Source organism: Bos mutus, chromosome 2, assembly GCF_027580195.1.
Source record: "Bos mutus isolate GX-2022 chromosome 2, NWIPB_WYAK_1.1, whole genome shotgun sequence".
Lineage (NCBI taxonomy): Eukaryota > Metazoa > Chordata > Mammalia > Artiodactyla > Bovidae > Bos > Bos mutus.
In genome coordinates this window covers 122,546,048-122,567,669 of record NC_091618.1, presented here as the reverse complement: position 1 = coordinate 122,567,669, position 21,622 = coordinate 122,546,048, and the positions used below count along the sequence as shown (strand labels likewise).

At 37.1% G+C, this 21,622-nt stretch overlaps 1 protein-coding gene across 1 annotated transcript in view; it reads right to left on the bottom strand.

Moving 5' to 3' along the window:
* Positions 1-1,597: 1,597 nt before the first annotated feature.
* Positions 1,598-21,622, bottom strand: part of NUP35 (nucleoporin 35) — a 40,480-nt gene continuing 20,455 nt past the window's right edge. Inside the window, exons 5-9 of the mRNA XM_005895418.2 lie at positions 18,028-18,169; positions 15,220-15,289; positions 14,350-14,478; positions 11,653-11,817; positions 1,598-10,684 (exon numbers count right to left, since the gene is read on the bottom strand). Of these exons, the coding sequence (XP_005895480.1) occupies positions 10,607-10,684; positions 11,653-11,817; positions 14,350-14,478; positions 15,220-15,289; positions 18,028-18,169 (584 nt within the window). The 3' untranslated portion in view covers positions 1,598-10,606. The remainder of the gene's footprint in view (positions 10,685-11,652; positions 11,818-14,349; positions 14,479-15,219; positions 15,290-18,027; positions 18,170-21,622) is intronic.

Here is a 21,622-nt window from a genome sequence, read left to right as displayed (position 1 = left end):
CCCCTGCTCATGTAACCCTAGCTTCCTTGAACACACAACTCCTGCCTTTGTCCTTTTTGTTCCCTCTGGCTGAAGTTCTTCCCCAGATTCATCTAGAAATCTCATCCCTGTCAAGTCTTTGCTCAAATCTCACCTTCTTAATGAGGTCTACCATGAGTGCCAGTGTTTGTTTTTTTTTACCCCATATAACACCTATTACCCTTTAGGAGTATATGAAGTAGGCTGTATACTGTCATCCTGATTATTTAACATATGCAGAGTACATTATGAGAAACGCTGGGCTGGATGAAGCACAAGCTGGAATCAAGATTGCCAGGAGAAATATCAATAACCTCAAATATGCAGATGACACCACTCTTATGGCAGAAAACGAAGAGGAACTAAAGAGCCTCTTGAGGACAGTGCAAGAGGAGAGTGAAAAAGTTGGCTTAAAACTCAACATTCAGAAAATGAAGATCATGGCATCTGGTCCCATCACTTCATGGCAAATAGATGGGAAACAATGGAAACAGTGACAGACTTTATCTTTTGGGGCTCCAAAATCACTGCAGATGGTGACTGAGCCATGAAATTAAAAAAGACACTTGCTCCTTGGAAAGAAAGTTATGACCAACCTAGACAGCTTATACAAGAGCAGAGACATTACTTTGCCAACAAACGTCCATCTAATCAAAGCTATGGTTTTTCCAGTAGTCACGTATGGATGTGAGAGTTGGACTATAAAGAAAGCTGAGTGCCAAAGAATTGATGCTTTTGAACTGTGGTGTTGGAGAAGACTTTTGAGAGTCCCTTGGACTGCAAGGAGATCCAACCAGTCCATCCTAAAGGAACTCAGTCCTGAATGTTCATTGGCAAGACTGATCCTGAAGCTGAAACTCCAATACTTTGGCCACCTGATACAAAGAACTGACTCACTGGAAAAGAGCGTGATGCTGGGAAACATTGAAGGCAGGAGAAGGGGGATGACCAAGGATGAGATGGTTGGATGGCATCACCAACTTGATGGACATGAGTTTGAATAAGCTCTGGGAGTTGGTGATGGACAGGGAAGCCTGGCGTGCTGCAGTCCATGGGGTTGCAGAGTCAGACACACTGAGCAACTGAACTGTAACTTATTTACTATGATTATTTCCTGTTGTCTCTTTCCGCTAGAGTATTAGTTCCACAAAAGCATCTTTATCCCTACTGATTAAACACGTTGTTGTTTAGTTGCTGAGACGTGTCCAGCTCAACCCCCTCTTCTTGCGACCCCCTGGACTGTAGCCCACCCAACTCCTCTGTCCACAGCATTTCCCAGGCAAGAATGCTGGGAACAGGTTGCCATTTCCTACTCCAGGAGATCTTCCCCACCCAGGGATAAAACCTGCAACTCCTGTGCCACTGGGGAAGCCCTGTAGTAGACACTGGGAGCTCAATAAGTATTACTTGAATTGGTAGTTGAATGAAGTTTTCCAAATATTGACGGATGGATGGGATTACATGTACATGTTCTATGTTCTTTATGTAGGTTAAGTGAACTGCCATAGAGCTGCCTGAAATAATGAATTATCTCTTGATCCTAACCAATTTATCCTTTTTAAACCAATGACATTACTCAGTTTTCATATTTTAATTCATTAAGATCAATATTTCTTTTATTCTGGCTCAAAAGAAAATTCTGGGAAAAAATGATTTATTTATAACTGTCCATTCCCTTTAAAAAATACTTTTGATCTTTTGTGATAAAAGTAAAGATACAGTAAGACTAACACCAAGTACACAAAAAACAAACAAAAAAGGCAAAAAGAAACAAAGATGTAAAAAACTTGTCATTAGTTCCAAAAGCTTGAACACAGCAATGCCTTTTTACCTCAGGTTTACTCTAAAACTTTTTCATTTTGGACACTTCCAACAGTCACCACAAGGTGGAGGCACATCCCCAGTTTGAGTTAAACATTTTTCTGAAGTAATAGGAACATGAATGGATGTTTTCAAAAATAAAAAAATCTAACCAGTTAAATTCCACTTGAAATTACACTTCAAAAACTACTTATGCAAGACTTAGCTACTTACAAGAAACAGCCAGGAAGAGACAGACGGCTTAAATTTATAAAAGTATCTTTACTGATTCATCAATAACCTGATCATTTAAGATATGACCCAAAGGCTCCAAAAACACTTGTTTCACTGACACACCTCAGAAAAAGGTTTTGAGTCTCTTCCCAGTGTCAGGGTCTCTGCTCCAGCATACACTGCCCTGAGAGTTCGCAAACTGCAGAATCTGGGAGCTAAACCATCCACATGTGTCCTCTGGGCAAGAGATGCCTTTGTGTCCCCCAAATTTCCCTCTGCCTTAATGAATGAATGAATGAATGAAAGCCACTCAGTCGTGTCCGACTCTTTGAGACCCCATGGACTACAGAATTCATGGAATTCTCCAGGCCAGAATACCGGAGTGGGTAGCCTTTCCCTTCTCCAGGGGATCTTCCCAACCCAGGGATCGAACCAAGGTCTTTCTCCACTGCAGGCGGATTCTTTACCAGCTGAGCCACAAGGGAAGCCTAACCCTAGATAATAAGTGCTGGCACAAACAGAATGTAGAACATTTAAATGAAGAATTTACCAAACTTTAATGATGTTTAAATATTCACAATTAAATGTGTGCAGTGATTTATGCTGAGTTGATGCTTCATATATTGTAAATTCTTAAGAAACTTTATAAGACTAAAAATAACTCATGTATAGTTTTTAATACTTTCTTTTTAAATATTCTATTACATAATAGCTTCTTTTACATCCACCAATTGGAATCTAGGACATTCGTTAAAACACTTCTCATCTCCAATGCATCTTAAATGATTTAAAAATCAAATAATCTTAAGTTTTAAAGAAAATACACTATAATTCCACAACACTGTACTCTAAAGAATCTGAGTTTCTGTCCAATTGCTATCACTATATATCTATGTGATTTTAGGCAAGACTTGTGTAATGTGTTCTTACCTTCTGCTTCAACTGCTCCATAACCTACCTCCCTTAAGCTTAGTAGCTTGAAACAACCACCATTTACTCTTATATCTCACGATCTTGTGAATTCAGGAACTCATACAAGTCTTGGATGGGTAATTCTCCTGTTTCACGATATGAATGGGCTCCTGGTGATTCTGAGCTGGCAGCTAGGCTATGCTAAGAGTCTGTGACACCCTCACTGACATACTTAGTGCCTTGTCAACAGAAGGATTTGTTGAGAGCTAAGTCCCTCTCCCATTCCATGCAGTCTCAGGCCCTTTCCATAGCTCTCCCACGGGATAATGGGTCTTCCCACCTGGGAGATCAGGAGTTCAAGAGACCAAGGTAGAAGTTGCTGATCTTCTAGTAGGCTAGTTCTGGGCCTGGCATACCATCACTTACACTGTATTATATCAGTTAAACACATACACACACACACACACACAGGAAGGAGAACTAGATTCTGTGGCTCAATAGGGAAGAATGTCAAAAATTTGCAGCCATCTTTAATCCATCACATACTCATTTTTTTAATGAGACTAATTAGCAAGCATATTAACTATTAATAGTTAATGTTTAATGGATGCATAGTGCATGCCAGATGCTATTCTAAGTGATTTACATGTAAATCACATTTAATCTTAACAATCCAATGATGAAGATACTATCATCATTTTATACATGATGAGGCTGAGGCACAAAAAATGTTAAGTAACTTATCCAAGGTTATATAGTTATCAGACAGACATAGGAGTTAAAAATAGTCTCACTCCAAAATCTATGCTTTTAATCACTATAAAAAGCAAATTCCAATAACTTTAAACACTACCTTTTAATTAACCAGCTAGTATTATAGTAATTTGAACTGTATAAGCTATCAGCATTTTTACTGAAATTAATATAAGAACACTGAGTCAAGAAAATGAGTATTAGACCAAGATAGTCAGATACCCACTTTGGAAAGCTATTTAAAAATGTCAGAGGTATTATTTTCACCTTACATCATTACATTACTTTTTAACAACCTAGTAAAATTTTAAGCTAAAATAATTTTGGTTCAACTTATTTACTAACGTGAGGTGAACTTCCAAAGCTGAGTCTCTGAGTCACAATAACTACACTTTTGCTTCATTAACATCCAGAAGTCATACAAGCTTACTAAGAACTTTAACTTCAATCAGATTTCTACATCACATAGAAATCTCAACCCTTTTCAAGTCTGACTGAACCTACAATGTACTAGTGTATTTTATGCTTAGTCTTTTCCTACATATTGAGATTTTTAAAAAATGTTTGGAAAGTACTTGAGGTTTAAGAGTATTTATATTTAAGGTTAACTGTGTAAATCACAGGAGTGTCTTCATGCCCTAAATCACATAGCTATTGCCAACCAATTCACAGGATATTAGAGAAACAGAGACTCACTTTTCTCCCTAGTGTCATAACATGAACGTGTCTAGAACTATGAACAGAAGGAAAGAAGTATGTGGAGCATTTGCCATTTAAGTTACTCTGGACATTTGAGACACAGATGAGCTAGAAAACAGAAAACTGAAAAGGAAAAAAAGAAAAAGTCAAAACACCATGTCATCTAGCTCAAGATTTGTCAATGGCCATAACATTTCTTCTACATGCAAGTCAGAAGATAAGAAAGCTGTACATCAAACTTAAACTTTGATTTAAAAATCACAATGCAACCGAACAGTTTGTTTTTTTCTAGTATTCTATTTTTTCTATTATTCTTTCTTCATAGTGTGGGAAAAGATGACGGGGGTGGAGAACCAATAAAGGTAGTTAGACTAAAGAAGTGTAAACAAGGGTAAACTCTGGGTGTGTGTGTGCATGCTCAGTCACATCTGACTCTTTGCAACTCTATGGACTGTAGCCCCCAAGTCTCCTCTGTCCATGGAATTTTCCAGGCAAGAATACTAGAGTGGGTTGCCGTTTCCTACTCCGGGGATCTTCCTGGGCCAGGGGTGAAACCGTGTCTCTTGCTCCTGCATTGGCAAAAGGTCTCTTTACCACTGTGCCACCTGGGAAGCCCCTGCTTTGGGTAAACAAGAGTGAAAATGGCAAGGGAGTAGAGGGAACGCTAAATAACCTAATCATCTTCAATCTCAGGGGAAAAACATCCAAGTCCTATGCCTTACTGTTGCTCAATATCCAGCAATTAGCATAATGAATAAGACAAAATAACACTTAGTAAACATTTGATAAATGAATGGTAAGAACATTAAAAGAGTTAAGATCAGGTAGCAACAGGAAAGATGGAAGGGAAAGTGTCCTTAGTTTTACAACACTTTATGAAACCTAATTAAGACATTTTGGGGAAAAAGGAAAAAACATTTCAGAAAGGAATGAGGGGATTTAACTGCAAACTTTGAAGCTACAGATTACTATCTTTTTAACCAAAATTGATTTCTTTGCAGAACTTAAGCTCCTAAACACATTTCTACATTTCTTCACTCTTATTGTCAAAAAATAGTAATAAAACCATTCCCTTCATGGATCACTGCCTTGTCGTGGCAAAGGGGGGGTTTGTGTAACTCAATGAAGCTATGAGCCATGCCATGCAGAGTCAGCCAAGACAGATCATAGTGGAGAGTTCTCACACAGAAGAACTGTACAAAAAAGGTCTTGATGACCCAGATAACCATGATGGTGTGATCACTGACCTAGAGCCAGACATCGTGGAGTGTGAAGTCAAGTGGACCTTAGGAAGCATCACGACCAGTAAAGCTAGTGGAGGTGACAGAATTCCAGCTGAGTTATTTAAAATACTAAAAGATGATGCTATTAAAGTGCTGCACTGAATATGTGAGCAAATTTGGAAAACACAGCAGTGGTCACAGGGCTGGAAAAGGTCAGTTTTCATCCCAATTCTAAAGAAGGGCAGGGCTAAAGAAGGTTCAAACTACCAGACAACTGCACTCACTTCCCATGGTAAGGTTATGCTCAAAATCCTTCAAGCTAGGCTTCAGCAGTACTTGAATCAAGAATGTCCAGGTGTATAAGCTGGGTTTAGAAGAAGACAGAGGAGCCAGAGATCAAATTGTCAACATTTGCTGGATCATAGAGAAAGCACGGGAATTTCAGAAAAACATTTGCTTCATTGACTATATGAAAGCCTTTGCCTGTGTGGATCACAACAAACTGTGTAAAATTCTTAAAGAGATGGGAATACCAGACCATCTTACCTGTCCCCAGAGAAACCTGTATGCAAGGTCAAGTAGCAAAGTAAGAACCTTACATCCAACAACTGACTGGTTCAAAACCGGGAAAGGAGTACAACAAGGCTGTATACTGTCACCCTGTTTACTTAAACTTATACGCAGAGTACATCACGCGAAATGCTGGGCCAGATGAGTTACAAGCTGGAATCAAGACTGCCAGGAGAAATAATAACCTCAGATATGCAAATAATACCACTCTAATGGCAAAGCGAAGAATTAAAGAGCCTCTTGATGAGGGTGAAGGAGAGTGAAAAAACTGGCTTAAAACTCAACATTTAACAATCTAAAGTCATGGCATCTGGTTCCTTCACTTCATGGCAAACAGATGGGGAAAAAGTGGAAGCAGTGACAGACTTCTCTTCTACGGCTCCAAAATCACTGTGGATGAAATCGCTGCAGCCATGAAATTAGAAGACGCTCGCTTCTTGGAAGGAAGACTATGACAAACCTAGACAGCGTATTAAAAAGCAAAGACACCACTCTATTGACAAAGGTCCGTACAGCCAAAGTTATGATTTTTCCAGCAGTCACGTACAGATGTGAGAGTTGGACCATGAAGAAGGCTGACTGCCAAAGAATTGATGCTTTCGAATTGTGGTGCAGGTGAAGACTCTGGAGAGTCACTTGGACAGCATGGGGATCAAACCAGTCAATCCTAAAGGAAATCAACCCTGAATACTAACTGGAAGGCCTGATGCTGAAGCTGAAGCACCAACACTTTGGCAACCTGATGCGCCAACAGCCAACTCACTGGAAAAGACCCTATTGCTGGAAAAGACCAAAGGCAAAAAGAGAAGATGAGATGGCTGGACAGCATCACTGATTCAATGGACAGGAACTCAGGCAAACTCTGGGATATGGTGAGGGAGAGGAAAGACTGGTGTGCTGCAGTCAATGGGGTCACAAGAAGGTGGACACGACTTACAGACTAAACAACAATAAAACCACAGTTCATCTGTAAAAACACCCAACAATTCTGCACACATACACATACTCATATATGTCATCTATTTCCTGGCTCTCTTTAAATAAATGATGTGATATATACGAAGATAGGTCAGAAGACAATACTGGGTAAAAAGAACAAACTCAAACATAGCAAACAAATATTTTTAGTTAGAAAGCAAACTTCATGCTCCACAGAGGTCTATGAAAATAAAATGCCCTCTCAAAACAAAAATCTACAGCCCTTTTACAAAAATGTAACTCAATATAAATCCAGAAGTTTTAATGGGAGAAGTATCCAGTTCTACCTTGAATAACTGAGTTCTGTATGTAATGAAACAGGATATAAAACAATCCTATTTTAAGTTGGAAAAGATTTTTAAAGTTTCAGATAAAATGTACTTTATAATAAATGTAATGATAAATGATTTTCATCCATCCCAGTATATTCTTTAGTATCACTTCATCTCAGAGAATTAAACAAGTCTTCACAGTTCAGTTCAGTTCAGTTATGTCCAACTCTTTGCAAGCCCATGAATCACAGCACGCCAGGCCTCCCTGTCCATCACCAACTCCTGGAGTTCACTCAAACTCATGTCCATCAAGTTGGTGATGCCATCCAGCCATCTCATCCTCTGTCGTCCCCTTCTCCTCCTGCCCCCAATCCTCCCAGCATCAGGGTCTTTTCCAATGAGTCAACTCTTCGCATGAGGTGGACAAAGTACTGGAGTTTCAGCTTCAGCATCAGTCCTTCCAATGAACACCCAGGACTGATCTCCTTTAGGATGGACTGGTTGGATCTCCTTGTAGTCCAAGGGACTCTCAAGAGTCTTCTCCAACACCACATTTCAAAAGCATCAATTCTTCGGCACTCAGCTTTCTTCACAGTCCAACTCTCACATCCATATGTGACCACTGGAAAAACCACAGCCTTGACTAGACGGACCTTTATTAGCAAAGTAATATCTCTGCTTTTCAATATACTATCTAGGTTGGTCATAACTTTTCTTCCAAGGAGTAAGCATCTGTTAATTTCATGGCTGCAATCACTATCTGCAGTGATTTTGGAGCCCAAAAAAAGAGTCTGACACTGTTTCCACTGTTTCCCCATCTATTTCCCATGAAGTGACGGGACCAGATCTTAGTTTTCTGAATGTTGAGCTTTAAGCCAACTTTTTCACTCTCCTCTTTCACTTTCATCAAGAGGCTTTTTAGTTCCTCTTCATTTTCTGCCATAAGGGTGGTGTCTTCACAGTAGTTTGCTGCAATTTAAAAAGGGTACCAAAACCTTCCACACAATGTGTTATTTTAGTTACTCTTTATATAAAGAAATATGCAGACTACCTAGATACATGTTCTGTGGTGAAATATTATGTCAATTAAAACCTCCTTTTTACACAGTGCCAGCTTGACGTTTTCACTGGCCAAGGAGGATAATTTGAGTAACACAATGTCTGCAAGCAATTCAAACAATGAATTAAAAAAAAAAAAAAAACTTAAAGCCATACGTACATAGTGATACAAAGCGATAAAAAAAAAACTTTGTTTTTTTAACTCAGAACAGCAGTGGAGGTTTCCAGGGTACCAAAAATTACTCTGAAAACTGATAAAGGAAACAAATTAAATATTTATCCTGGCATCCTGACATGAATGTATTTCATGATAACCAAACAGCCCTAATGGATGGCCCAAAGTCATTCCATATGAAAAGAATTACAGCTAACAAATGCAATAGGAATGAAAGAAAAGCATCATTTTACAAACCTTAATGAAATAACTGGTTCATACAAGTATCATTAATGCATGCTTTTTAAAATGTTATATAAAAAGTTAATGGCGACCTTTCCAACGATAGTGTCTGGCTTTTGCCCACGTGCCCAATGACCAACCTCAGGATTATTAAAAGTGGGACAACCAGAACTAAATGTCCCCTGGTTTAACATAAAGTATCCCATACTACCATCAAGTATTCTTGCTCAAAAAAACGAGATCAGAATCTAATTAACCTTCCCTAGGTACAACTTCCAGAGAAAGCAATGGCACCCCACTCCAGTACTTTTGCCTGGAAAATCCCATGGACGGAGGAGCCTGGTTGGCTGCAGTCCATGGGGTCGCTAGAGTCGGACACGACTGAGCACCTTCACTTTCACTTTTCACTTTCATGCATTGGAGAAGGAAATGGCAACCCACTCCACTGTTCTTGCCTGGAGAATCCCAGGGACGGGGAAGCCTGGTGGGCAGCCGTCTATGGGGTCACACAGAGTCGGACACGACTGAAGCGACTTAGGAGCAGCAGATACAACTTCTAGGATATGGGACAAATGATAGAATAAGTAAAACAAAAAAACTACTGATCAAATTCTGTCTGTGGGACTCTATAGAGGCAACTCACATGGTACCTTGAACAAGTCAAGGTGTACTGAACAGTGGAGAAGAGCAAGGAAACTCTAATTTAAACTTCAAGACACTCCAAAGACAAAACCAAATACACTGTGTAGACGTGGTCTCAATAGTGACTCAAACCAACCAACTGTAAAATTCAAACAAATTTTTGAAACAACTGGAAAACTTTTTTAAAGGACTAGATATTAGAACTTAAGAAATTATTCTTCTTTTAGGTGAGATACTGACATGGTAATTACATATGGAAATATTCTTTCTTTGATATAACCTCAAGTATTTAAAATCACATCTCAGATATACTTTAAACAAAAAGAGTGAGAGATTAAACTAGCATGGCAAAATAGTAGTGGTTACGTGGTTATCAAAGCTGGATTACAGGCAGATGAAGGTTCCTGACATATTTTCTCTATTTCTGCAAAGACTTCAAACTTTTTGTACTAATTAATAAATCACTCTCAAAAACTGCTCAATACATATAATTGACAAGTTTATTATCAAGAAACTTCAGGTTTTTTAAAAGATTGCATTGGCTTTACAAGACTGAAAGATGATCACCCAGGACAGGACAATATAAACAAGGATAATTAAAATATTAAATACTATCTAAATTAATAAAAGACCCTAATTCAAACTGTTAATTATAATCTTTGTGTCTTGTTAGAAGCAGCTGTACAGTTACCCTTCATGAAATTCACCTCACCAACTTATGAAGACTACAAAGGCTCACTACAAACTCAATTATATAATTTACAGTAATCAATGAGTTTTTGCAGTTAATCACACACTATCACCAAAAGCCCCAAATCTTCTATACAAGGGTTTGTTTCTTTAAAATGTATCTCAAGCATCTTTTAAAGTGCGAGCTACAATTTGCTATATTCTTAAAGAAAAAAGCTTCCAAAGGAAGTATGAGACAGCTATACAACGCTGTCGAGAGTGGTTATATAACTAACCGAAGAATCCCAGCAGCACCCTGCGAACTCTGTTTTAGTGTGGCAGTCTTCTCCTTTGTAGTTGGCGTCTCAGCTCTTCCTACACTACCAGCCGAACATGTATTCCATTGCTTTGGATACAAGACTTTCATCTTTTTTTGGTGTTTGTCTGTCAGAAATCACCTATCAAAAAAACACACATATGTAAAATTGTATGGTTATGGTTTTAGTGTCAGAGTCCATTCTAGAGTTAACAGCTAATTTTAAACTACCAAACACTAAAATGGATTTGTAGCACTGAATTGTATAATTAAAGATTAAAACACAGGCTTAGTTAGAAGATCCATATGCTTTTAAGAATGGCAAAATTATACTCCTTTGGCAAAGCAAGGTGCATCTGCTGCCCAATTAGTAAAATGAACAAACACTAAAGCGACAGGAGATGAGGACTTTAAAATGATGATTAAAAGAAAAAAAACTAAAAGGAAAAATTAAGCCAGTTCTAGAATGATTCCCAAATTTCAAGAGAAGTCCAACTGCTCTATTAAAGTGTCTTATTTGCTGTCTTAGGACTTGTCTCTGTAACTGGGCAAGTTTAGAACCCCTGGCTAATTAAGCAGGAGATAATTATATACTGAATGAGAATCATAATATTTCTAGTATTCTTCAATAAACATAATGAACTTTTCCTTTAAGCTTTTTTGAAATGGTTAAATTTTGAAATGGGAGCTAGGCAATGTTTTCTTTTGATCACCAAAACTACTTCCAATCTAAGGTTTGTGATACCTTAGATTTAGTTATCAACTAATAGAGTTTTAACATTCTCTCACGCCAGAGATGTCCACAAGAAACTTTTTATGTACGCAAACGTAACTTAGAAAAAACTAAAATAACAACTCTCAAAATGTTTTTTAAAATGATAAAGATTTTTTTTTGAAAATTCAAGATAAATTTCCACTGGCCAAAACTGTAATTTGTAAAATAGAAAATTTTAAAACACAAAGTTTATTGGTTTCATCAAGGTAATCAACTTCAATAGGAAATATTTAATGGCATTTAATTGCATACAAATCAACCCAACGAAAAAGTTAAACAAACACACTATGCACTGCAGCCTTTAAAGTATGTTCTTTATCCAATCCTTAAAATACCTGATAGTCACTAGTAGAAGCTTTGTACGCTGTAGCCAGAGGTCTCATGGTAGAAATCCGAGGAGCACTTCCAGGCTGGGTTGGTGTACCTAAGGTTTTGATTGGTGGTGTGAAGGCGAGAGATGGAGATGACAAAGCACACCTGTCACTGTTTTCCATGACGCTCTGGAGAAAGAAAGAACGTCTGTTTACTAACATAATACATCTTATCCACTATTACATCCAAACAAAACATCATTAAAAGAAGCATACTTTATTTGATCTAATTCACCTTTCAAATAGTTTTAGACTTGATAAAACAATACCTGCTTCTTAGCTAGCATGAAATCTAATGCTCAAACAGAAATCTCACTTGAATGACCTCAAATATCTACTATCAACTCTCAAGAGTAAGACTCTCCTAACAAACACTATGGAGAAGGCAATGGCACCCCACTCCAGTACTTTTGCCTGGAAAATCCCATGGACGGAGGAGCCTGGTTGGCTGCAGTCCATGGGGTCGCTAAGAGTCAGACACGACTGAGCGCCTTCACTTTCACTTTTCACTTTCATGCATTGGAGAAGGAAATGGCAACCCACTCCAGTGTTCTTGCCTGGAGAATCCCAGGGAAGGGGGAGCCTGGTGGGCTGCCGTCTATGGGGTCGCACAGAGTCAGACACGACTGAAGCGACTTAGCAGCAGCAGCAGCAACAAACACTATGAAATCAGGAAGAAAGACAAGAGAATTTTGGGGGAAGTTGAGATGGGTAGGGGATCAAAGTCCAGTGCTATTTTATACCCAGTAACCCCAAATTTTCCTCCAGCCTCTACGATGATCTGTTACAGCACAATGTAATAATTAAACAACTACTCAGCAATCCTAGATTATAATAACAGGAGCCATGTCTAATTCATGCACTAATGTACATATATAAGTATCAAGCACAGTGCCTGGTAGGTAGAAGTTCACATATATTAAAGAATGATCATGATTTTACAAGAAAATCATGATCTTTTTACAAAGAAAAGTTTAAAGTGTATTCAGTTTATTTAAAAGTATATAAATATATGTCTGTTTGTGTATATGTGAGTCACTCAGTCACATCCAACTCAGTGTAACTCCATGGACTACAGCCCACCAAGCTCCTCTGTCCATGGAATTCTCCAGGCAAGAATACAAGAGTGGGTAGCCTTTCCCTTCTCCGGGGGCATCTTTCTGACCCAGAGATCGAACCTGGATCTCCTGCACTGAAGACAGATTCTTTACTAACTGAGCCATGAGGGAAGCCCCATATAAACATTTAGTATTATTTAAATATTTTAAAACAGAAATGACTAATAAAAGAGCTTCACCTTACAACAGCCAAGACATGGAAGCAACCTAAACATCTATTGACAGAGGAATGGATAGAGATGTGACATATATATACAATGAAGTATTACTCAGCCATTAAAAATGATGAAATAATGCCATTTACAGCAACACAGACACCTCTTGAGATTGTCATACTAAGTAAGTCACATAGAGAAAGATAAATATCATATGGTATCACCTATAAATGGAATTTTAAAAGATACAAATGAACTTAGAAAACAGAAAGATACTCACAGACTTAGAGAATCAACTTATGGTTGCTGGGATAAGGATGGGCAGAAGGGATCGTTACGGGGACTGACATAACCACAATGATATATTTAAAATGGACAATCAACATGGACGGACCTACTATATAACATAGGGAACGCCGCTCAATATTATGTAACAATGTAAATGTGGAAAGAATTTGAAAAAGAACAAACACATGTTTATGTATAACTGAACCACTTTGCTGTATACCTGAAACTATCACAATATTGTTAATCAACTATATTTCAATATAAAACAAAAAGTTAGGAACTCCCCTGGTGGCTCAGTGGCTACACTCTGCACTGCAAATGCAGAAGACTCAGGTTCACTCTCTGGTGTGGCAACTAGATCCCACGTGCTGCAACCAAGACTTGGAACAGCCAAATAAATAAAGACATTTTTTATGAAGTTTTAAAAAATATACATGTAAATAAATCTATTTGATATTACATTAAAAAAAAACTTCAGTCTTTCAAAAGGTAACCCTCAGTTACCGTTCAACGGCTTCCCTGGTGGCTCAGAGGTTCAAGTGTCTGCCTCCAATGCAGGAGACCCGGGTTCAATCCCTGGGTTGGAAGATCCCCTGGAGAAGGAAATGGCAACCCACTCCAGTATTCTTGCCTGGAGAATCCCATGGACGGAGGAGCCTGGTGGGCTACAGTCCACGGGTTCGCAAAGAGTCGGACACAACTGAGCGACTTCACTTTCACTTTTCACCATTCCTATGGAATAGTTCATTCTGAAATAGCACCACTCCTTTAAAGTACTTGAATCTGACATTGCTTTGCACAAAAAAGGGAATGGGTTAAAAGACATAGAATGTAGGCCTCACCTTAACAACCCTGGGTAAGTTACCTAAGACCTCTTGACTACCTACAGAGTGAAGGGGTTAGGATATATTATGTCTAGAATATTGTGACTAAATATCTTTGACTTATCATCAAAGAGTGCTATAACATCATCCATCACATTTTCAAAAACTAAGCAAAAGCAGTACAGTGAAGCAAAGTGACCCACCACCAATGTTAGTACTTAGTTCTGTGTTCTTCAGATAAATTAAGCTGTTTTCCTTACATCAGCAATAACTTACTTTATCTATACATGGTTTTACACCAATCATGATAGATTCTCCAAAAATCCTTCCATCTTTGCTTAAGGCTTTCCGGGCTTGCAGTTTAGATTGATAACGAATATGCATCCAATTTCCTGTGTTAGACATCTGCAAAAAATGAAGTTTTCTCTTAAATTAAAATATAAAGTATATAAAATTCAAATTTTCTATTAGAAAACAGAAACATACAAAAATAAATCTGCTTCTACTTTTTATCTGATGCCCTGTAAAAAGCTGTATACTAGAATTCAACAAAAATTCTAAACAATTTCAGTATCTCTCATTCTTAAATCTCTTATATAAAGAATATGTGGCAAATATTCTCTACAAGCAAAGTAATTCTCAAAAGATAACTGTTTCTTACAAAAAGGTCTTATCTACACTTGCTATGAAATTTTTTTTAAACTGTATTCATCGATTTGATTTTTTTGTAGGAATTAAACAAGTCAATCTGTAGCAACAAAGAAAAGATTTGTTATTTATAATTTACTGTGCAAGGTAATTTAAAGAAAAAAAAAGCTCTCTGTAAAACTAAAGAAACTCTAAGAACTCAAAGTTAGAAATATCCTTTCGTTTACCCCAATAAAACAAGCTCAATTTGGAAAATTTGTCATAATCTTTTTTAAGAGACTGTTAACTATTTTTAAAAGAGGGGAAGCCTGAAACTCTCATTTATCTTCTCTATCTCTTTTTATCAAATACTATGCAACTTCCAGCCTGTCAGACTCCAACAGATATATCCTTTGAAAATTTTAAAAAAGAAAGAAAAACTTTTAAGACATTTAGCAGCAAATTCACAGGTTATCTTTCCTCAGCTTAAATCTTGAACTGAAAAGAATTAAGACTTACCACATGTTTTAAGATATTCCCATATTGTGCAAATTGTAATAATATATAGGAAGCAGATGCCTGAGGAAACCTGGGGAAAAAAACTTGCCCAATCAACATCAATAATGACGAATGCACATTAACTTACAAGCGTTTCAAGATAAACTCCCCCCAGCTGTCTAGTACATTAATAAGAGACCCTTGATCATTCTGCTTTCCTCTATTATTAGTTAAATCTATTCATTTGCCCATCACCCAAAAGCAAATTATGTTAAAATTAGTTCTGACTCAGCTACTTTTTTCCATCCCCAAATTCCACCCCTGAAATGTCTAAAATCCAAGTCACAGTTCTGCATATAACTTCCTTTACGTGGGTATGTGTATGTGCATACATGCTTGTTGCGGGGGGGTGGAGATATACTACTATGGTTATTATAGAGCAAAGAACTTTACATTATACAGTCATATCGATATATATATTGAGCACCACCTGAAAACTCAAAAATGTGTTCCTGAAACAAAAACTCAGAACCAGAATCAATGGTAAACAATCAACTAAAAAGATGGCTACCAAAATTTTAAATGGCCTTATCTCTGTATGGAAAATTCTAAGTGATTTTTACTTTCTTCTTCATAAAGTGCTGAATGCCTTGACTAACACAATGAGATATAACTTTGATAGTTCAAATAATACAGCTATTTTCAACTTGAAAAACTGGAGTTTCCTTAACCAATAACTTCAGTTATCTGGAGCTTGAATTAGAAACTTAAAGGAAAAAATGTGAGTCATAAAAATAAATAAGAAACTTCACATATTAAAATCTATGTGACTAAAATACTGCATTCAAGATTGGAAATTTATTTTATGTTATGTAAGTTTGGATATAAGGTTTCTAACTCCAAAGAAAACAACAAAAAAGTCAGGGTGACTGCAAAGCAGGACTAAAAAATATCAAAACCAGAGAAATAATGTCTGCACTTGAGGGAGGCACTTGAGAAATAAAACATAAATCTAAGAGTCTAGGACCACTCTGAGGAGAAACAGTCCAATATTCTGTCAAAGAATCACCCTACTCAAGAGGGAGGGGAAAAATGTATACTTATGGCTGATTCACCCATTGTACGGCAGAAACAAACCCAACACTGTTAAGAAACCGTCCTCCAATTAAATTTTTTTAAAAAATCATTACCCTAAAACAATAAATGTTATTTCATGATGACCCTGAGTCAGGAGGAAAAAGTCAAATTATCAAAGGAAGAACATATATAATGTATTTTAGCTGTACTTTTTAGCTGCACTTCCCTATAACCAAAAGATGATATTTTATCCCTTAAAAGAAAATGTTTCTGTTCTTGCAATTAAATTCATAAGCAGGGTTACTAAAATATAAAAGCAACAGAAAATATATGGGTGGGAAAGGATAAGTCTTAAAAATGAAGGACTTACAGAAGTATAATACTTCAATTACTTTACCCAACTACTGAGAAAGCTTAAAAGTGACACCATTACTACTAAACTTGAAGAAGACACTTGAGTGGACAGATACATTCAAAAACAGACAGATAAGCACTTCATGAGAGAATACAAAAATTTAAACACAAACACAGAAAAAAAAAAGCAGCAGCAGTCAGCCCAGTGGCTATGGACGTAGGGCTGAGTGTGGGCTTTCTGGAGAACAAGGAAAAGCAATATGACCCTGCTTTTTACCTAAACAGAATCAGCAACAACAACTCTCTCTGGAAGGTGACACAAAACACAGGTGGCAGTAACTACCTCACAAGGAGAAAAACTGTAGCTGTTGGGGAAAAGGTAAAGAAGGAAAACTTCACTCTAATCTTACACATCCCTCTGAATTTAAATAAATTGACTAAAGTACACTAATACTTACTGTGTGCACTGTTCTTCCTTCAAGCTCTTATGTTTTTGTATTTTTCACCCCAAAACTAAGTATAGTAATTAAGGTTCAGCAACAGTATGACATCACACTTTCAGAAATGAACCTTATGTAGTACTGTATAAACAATCACAGCCTGAAAATAAGAAACCTGGGTTTTTGCTGAAGCTTTACTGATAATTAGATATAAAGTCTCTGAGTAAATCACTTAATCTGTCTACCCCTTCAGTTTTTCATCTGTTCGTGATGCAGTATGATTTCTAAGATGCCTTAAAGTGCTTTTTTTGGATCTAAAAACCTATTCAAATGCATCCAGGACTGTCATGCACAGTTTCTATTAACGTTCGGTATTCTAGAATTAGTAAGTACCAATCCTGTGACATAGTATGCATATATATACAAATACAATTCAACTTGTTAGTTCAAAACTGGTAAAGTCCAATATAAACACAGACACAATTTCAACAAAGGAAGGGGCTTTCTAAGTCTAGTGGTTCAACCCGCTTCCAATATTCAGCAAATATGCTGAAGAGAAAATAATTTAAGAAAAGACAAACAGAAAAATGATGGAAAAACTATTAAAAATCAAAAAGCAATACACATGCTGAAATGTCAAGGGCTTCCCTTGTGGCTCAGGTGGTAAAGAACCTGCCTGCAATGCGGGAGACCTGGGTTCGATGCCTGGGTTGGGAAGATCCCCCGGAGAAGGGAAAGAAATGTCAAGAGAAGAAGAGAAGAAATGTCAAGGTGATATATATTGATGTCTGCAACTTGCCCTGAAATGTACCAACAATAACAAAAAAGATGAATTTAGGTGAATCTAGGTAGATAAATGAGTATCTGCTGTGCAACTATTTTAGTTTTTTTAAATATACTTGATAATATTCATCAGAAAACATTGTTGTTTTAAAGGTAAATTATCTAGAAACCTTACCCGAACACAGTCACCCAAGTGTCATCAAGGTGATCTTCAGATGTCAGAGAATCTCCTTGAGTATAAAAAGGATCCAACTGGGCAGGAGATAACGTTGTCTTTCGGGGTTGACCAATGTTTGCAGGACTAAACACACTTTGCCCTATATTAGTATATTTAGTAAGTTAGTTACCAATATAAACATTTTGGTTTATTTTAAATTAAAGTTTTTGTTTTAAATGGAAAAGTATATTAAAAGTTGGCAATTCCATAAATAATTCAAAATATACGCTGTACCCAAATCATAATTATTCTGAAGGAGATCAGCCCTGGGATTTCTTTGGAAGGAATGATGCTAAAGATGAAACTCCAGTACTTTGGCCACCTCATGTGAAGAGTTGACTCATTGGGAAAGACTCTGATGCTGGGAGGGATTGGGGGCAGGAGGAGAAGGGGACGACAGAGGATGAGATGGCTGGATGGCATCACTGACTCGATGGACATGAGTCTGGGTGAACCCCGGGAGTTGGTGATGGACAGGGAGGCCTGGCATGCTGTGATTCATGGGGTCGCAAAGAGTTGGACATGACTGAGCGACTGAACTGAACAGTTCAGATACAATGAGAGGAAACCATTAAAATTTGAGTGTAACTTATGACTTTGCAAATTTATTTTTTATTACAAATTTCTAAATGTTTTATTAATTTCCAGTTAAACCTACACCAGAAGGATCTCCAGTCAACCTCAAGGACTTCTGTTGGACTCATCTTCCAAACCCACCACTTTCATTATGGCACCTCTGCCTTAAAAATACTCAATTACTTCTCATTAGACAGTACAAAATCCAAACACCTTGGTCTCCACAATATCAGTTCAGTTCAGTTCAGTCGTTCAGTCATATCTGCTCAGTGACCCCATGAAGGAGGTATGCTAGGCCTCCCTGTCTATCACCAACTCCTGGAGTCCACCCAAACCCATGTCCATCGAGTCAGTAATGCCATCCAACCATCTCATCCTCTGACATCCCCTTCTCCTCCTGCCCTCAATCTTTCCCAGCATCAGGGTCTTTTCCAATGAGTCAGCTCTTTGCATCAAGTGGCCAAAGTATTGGAGTTTCAGCTTCAACATCAGTCCTTCCAATGAACACCCAGGACCGATTTCCCTTAGGATGGACTGGTTGGAGCTCCTTGCGGTCCAAGGGACTCTCAAAAGTCTTCTCCAACACCACAATTCAAAAGGATCAATATACTTCCAACCTTATTTTTCCAGTGTGCTCCTAAATAGTACTACCCTAGTCCCTAAGATGTGAATGCAGTTTTCTCTTATTCAGGATATTTCTATCTGAAATGTCTGATTCTATTTTTTCTTTTCTTATCCTTCAACAACTACAATTAATGAGTGCTTCATGTCCAACATGTCAAGCTAAACACTTTACATGTTCATTTTATTTCAGAAGCTCTGTCCTATTAAGACCACTTATTTCTGAGAAGCAGAGACTTTAAATGTACACTAAGGATCATTCCAGGTATTAAAGATAAAAAAAGTGACCAAGTTAGACCAAAGGGAGGGAAAAAAATCTCTAACAGTGCTTAATTTCTCATGGAAGAGAAACAAGCAAATACCTAGTATGTTAGAAAACAAAATCCTGTAAGAAAAAAATCATAATGCAGAGGAGAGTGATAAGGAATACATATGCAGATACATATTCCAAAATACATAAGGAACTCATACAATTCAACAGCAAAAAGCAAACAAAACAAAACCAATCCAATTAAAAAAAAAAATGGAAAGAGGAACTCAACAGACATTTTCCCAAAGACATACAAATGTCCACAGGTACAAAGACAGGTGCTCAATATCACTAATCATTAGGAAAATGCAAATCAAAACCAGAATGAGATATCTCATGGCTATTCATCAATGGCTATCATTTAAAAAAAAAGAGAGATAAGGATAAGGACTTGGAGAAAAGGGAATCCTTATACACTGCTGGTGGGAATACAAGTTGGTACACACACTATGAAAAACAGTATAGAGGGTTCTCAAAAAAATTAAAAATAGAGCTACATATAATCCAACAATCCCACTTCTGAGCATATAGCCCAGGAAAATGAAAGCAGGATCTCAGATATCTACACTCCCACGTTCACTGAAGCACTATTCACAACAGCCAAGATACGGATACAAAATAAAGGTCCATCAGTAGATAGATGGATAAAGATGCGCTCCGTAAGTCCAACGAAATGTCAGTCAGCCATTTAAAAGAACGAAGTCCTGCCATTTGCGACAATATGGATGGACCTTGAGTGCGTGACATTCAAGATGGTAAGTGAAAGAAGTCAGACCAATACTGTATCACCCCATTTATATGGGAGTGTAATAGCGCAGAACTCACAGCAGTGGTTACCAGGGACTTGGGGATAGGGGATAAGGGGAGTTGTTCTGGTCAAAGGGTACAGTTGAATAAGCTCTGGGGATTTAAGTACAGCATGCTGATTATCACTAATAATACCAGATTACATACTTAAAAGCTGCTAAGAGAATAGAGTTTTCTCACCACAAAAAAAAAAGAAAAAGAAACGGTAATTAAGTAATATGATGAAAAGTGTCAGTGAACACTAGGATCATTTTGTAATATATCAGTGTAGCAAATCAGCACATAGTATACAATTAAACTTGACTGTCAATTATAGCTCAATAATTCTGTAATGTTAGTTTCCCTCTATTATATTATATCCATCAATTAACCTGTAACAGTAGACTTAAACATTACTTCAAGAATCAAATGGAACATTAGATAGATAAGAACTCACAAAAGTTAACTATTTTAACAAGATATAAATTCAATACTATGAATGATGTACTTGGTACAATTATTATTTTGCATCAACAGCACAAACATATTCAGAGTCAAATCTAAAATAAAAGACTTCCAAGAATGATCTCCATTCTCTTGCCTCCAAGCAGTATCAAACCAAAACTACAGCCTCAACAGAATTAAAAGTCAAAGGCATCAATAAAGTAAAAACTGCAATGTAACAATGTGATTTAACTAAAGAGGAAAAATATGACCATTTACAAATTTCAAAGTTCTTAATTCTTTATGCCATGCAACATGAATTCCCTTACATCATCTGGACTCAAGTTTAGCAACCAGAATTAATCTAATTTAACACATTAATATAGCCTTTCCTTATGGAAAAAAGTAAATAATTTCAGATCACCTCAGATCTGCTAGGCTAATTAAGAAATCTATTTAATCAAAACACTATCCTAGCCCCTACTAGAAAATAAGAGATGCTCAAAACTGATTTTCTTATGTTCAGTTGTCAAGAAATCAGGCTAAAAACAATTTAGCAACCAGAAACTTTACAAATATTTAAATATTTTTACAACAGTAATCAAGCAAAAGAAGGTATGGAACAGTTATTATTAACTCTAGAGAAAACAAAAGGATATCCAAGAAGGACATGGAATTCTAGTATATTACATGGTTCAGTCTACAGATGTGCCTAATTTTAAAATTAAATTCATGCTTAAGAGAGACAATACAAAGTAAATAACTTAAAGAATGTTAAACTGCAGAGGATGCTAAAATACATTTGGTAACTTTTCT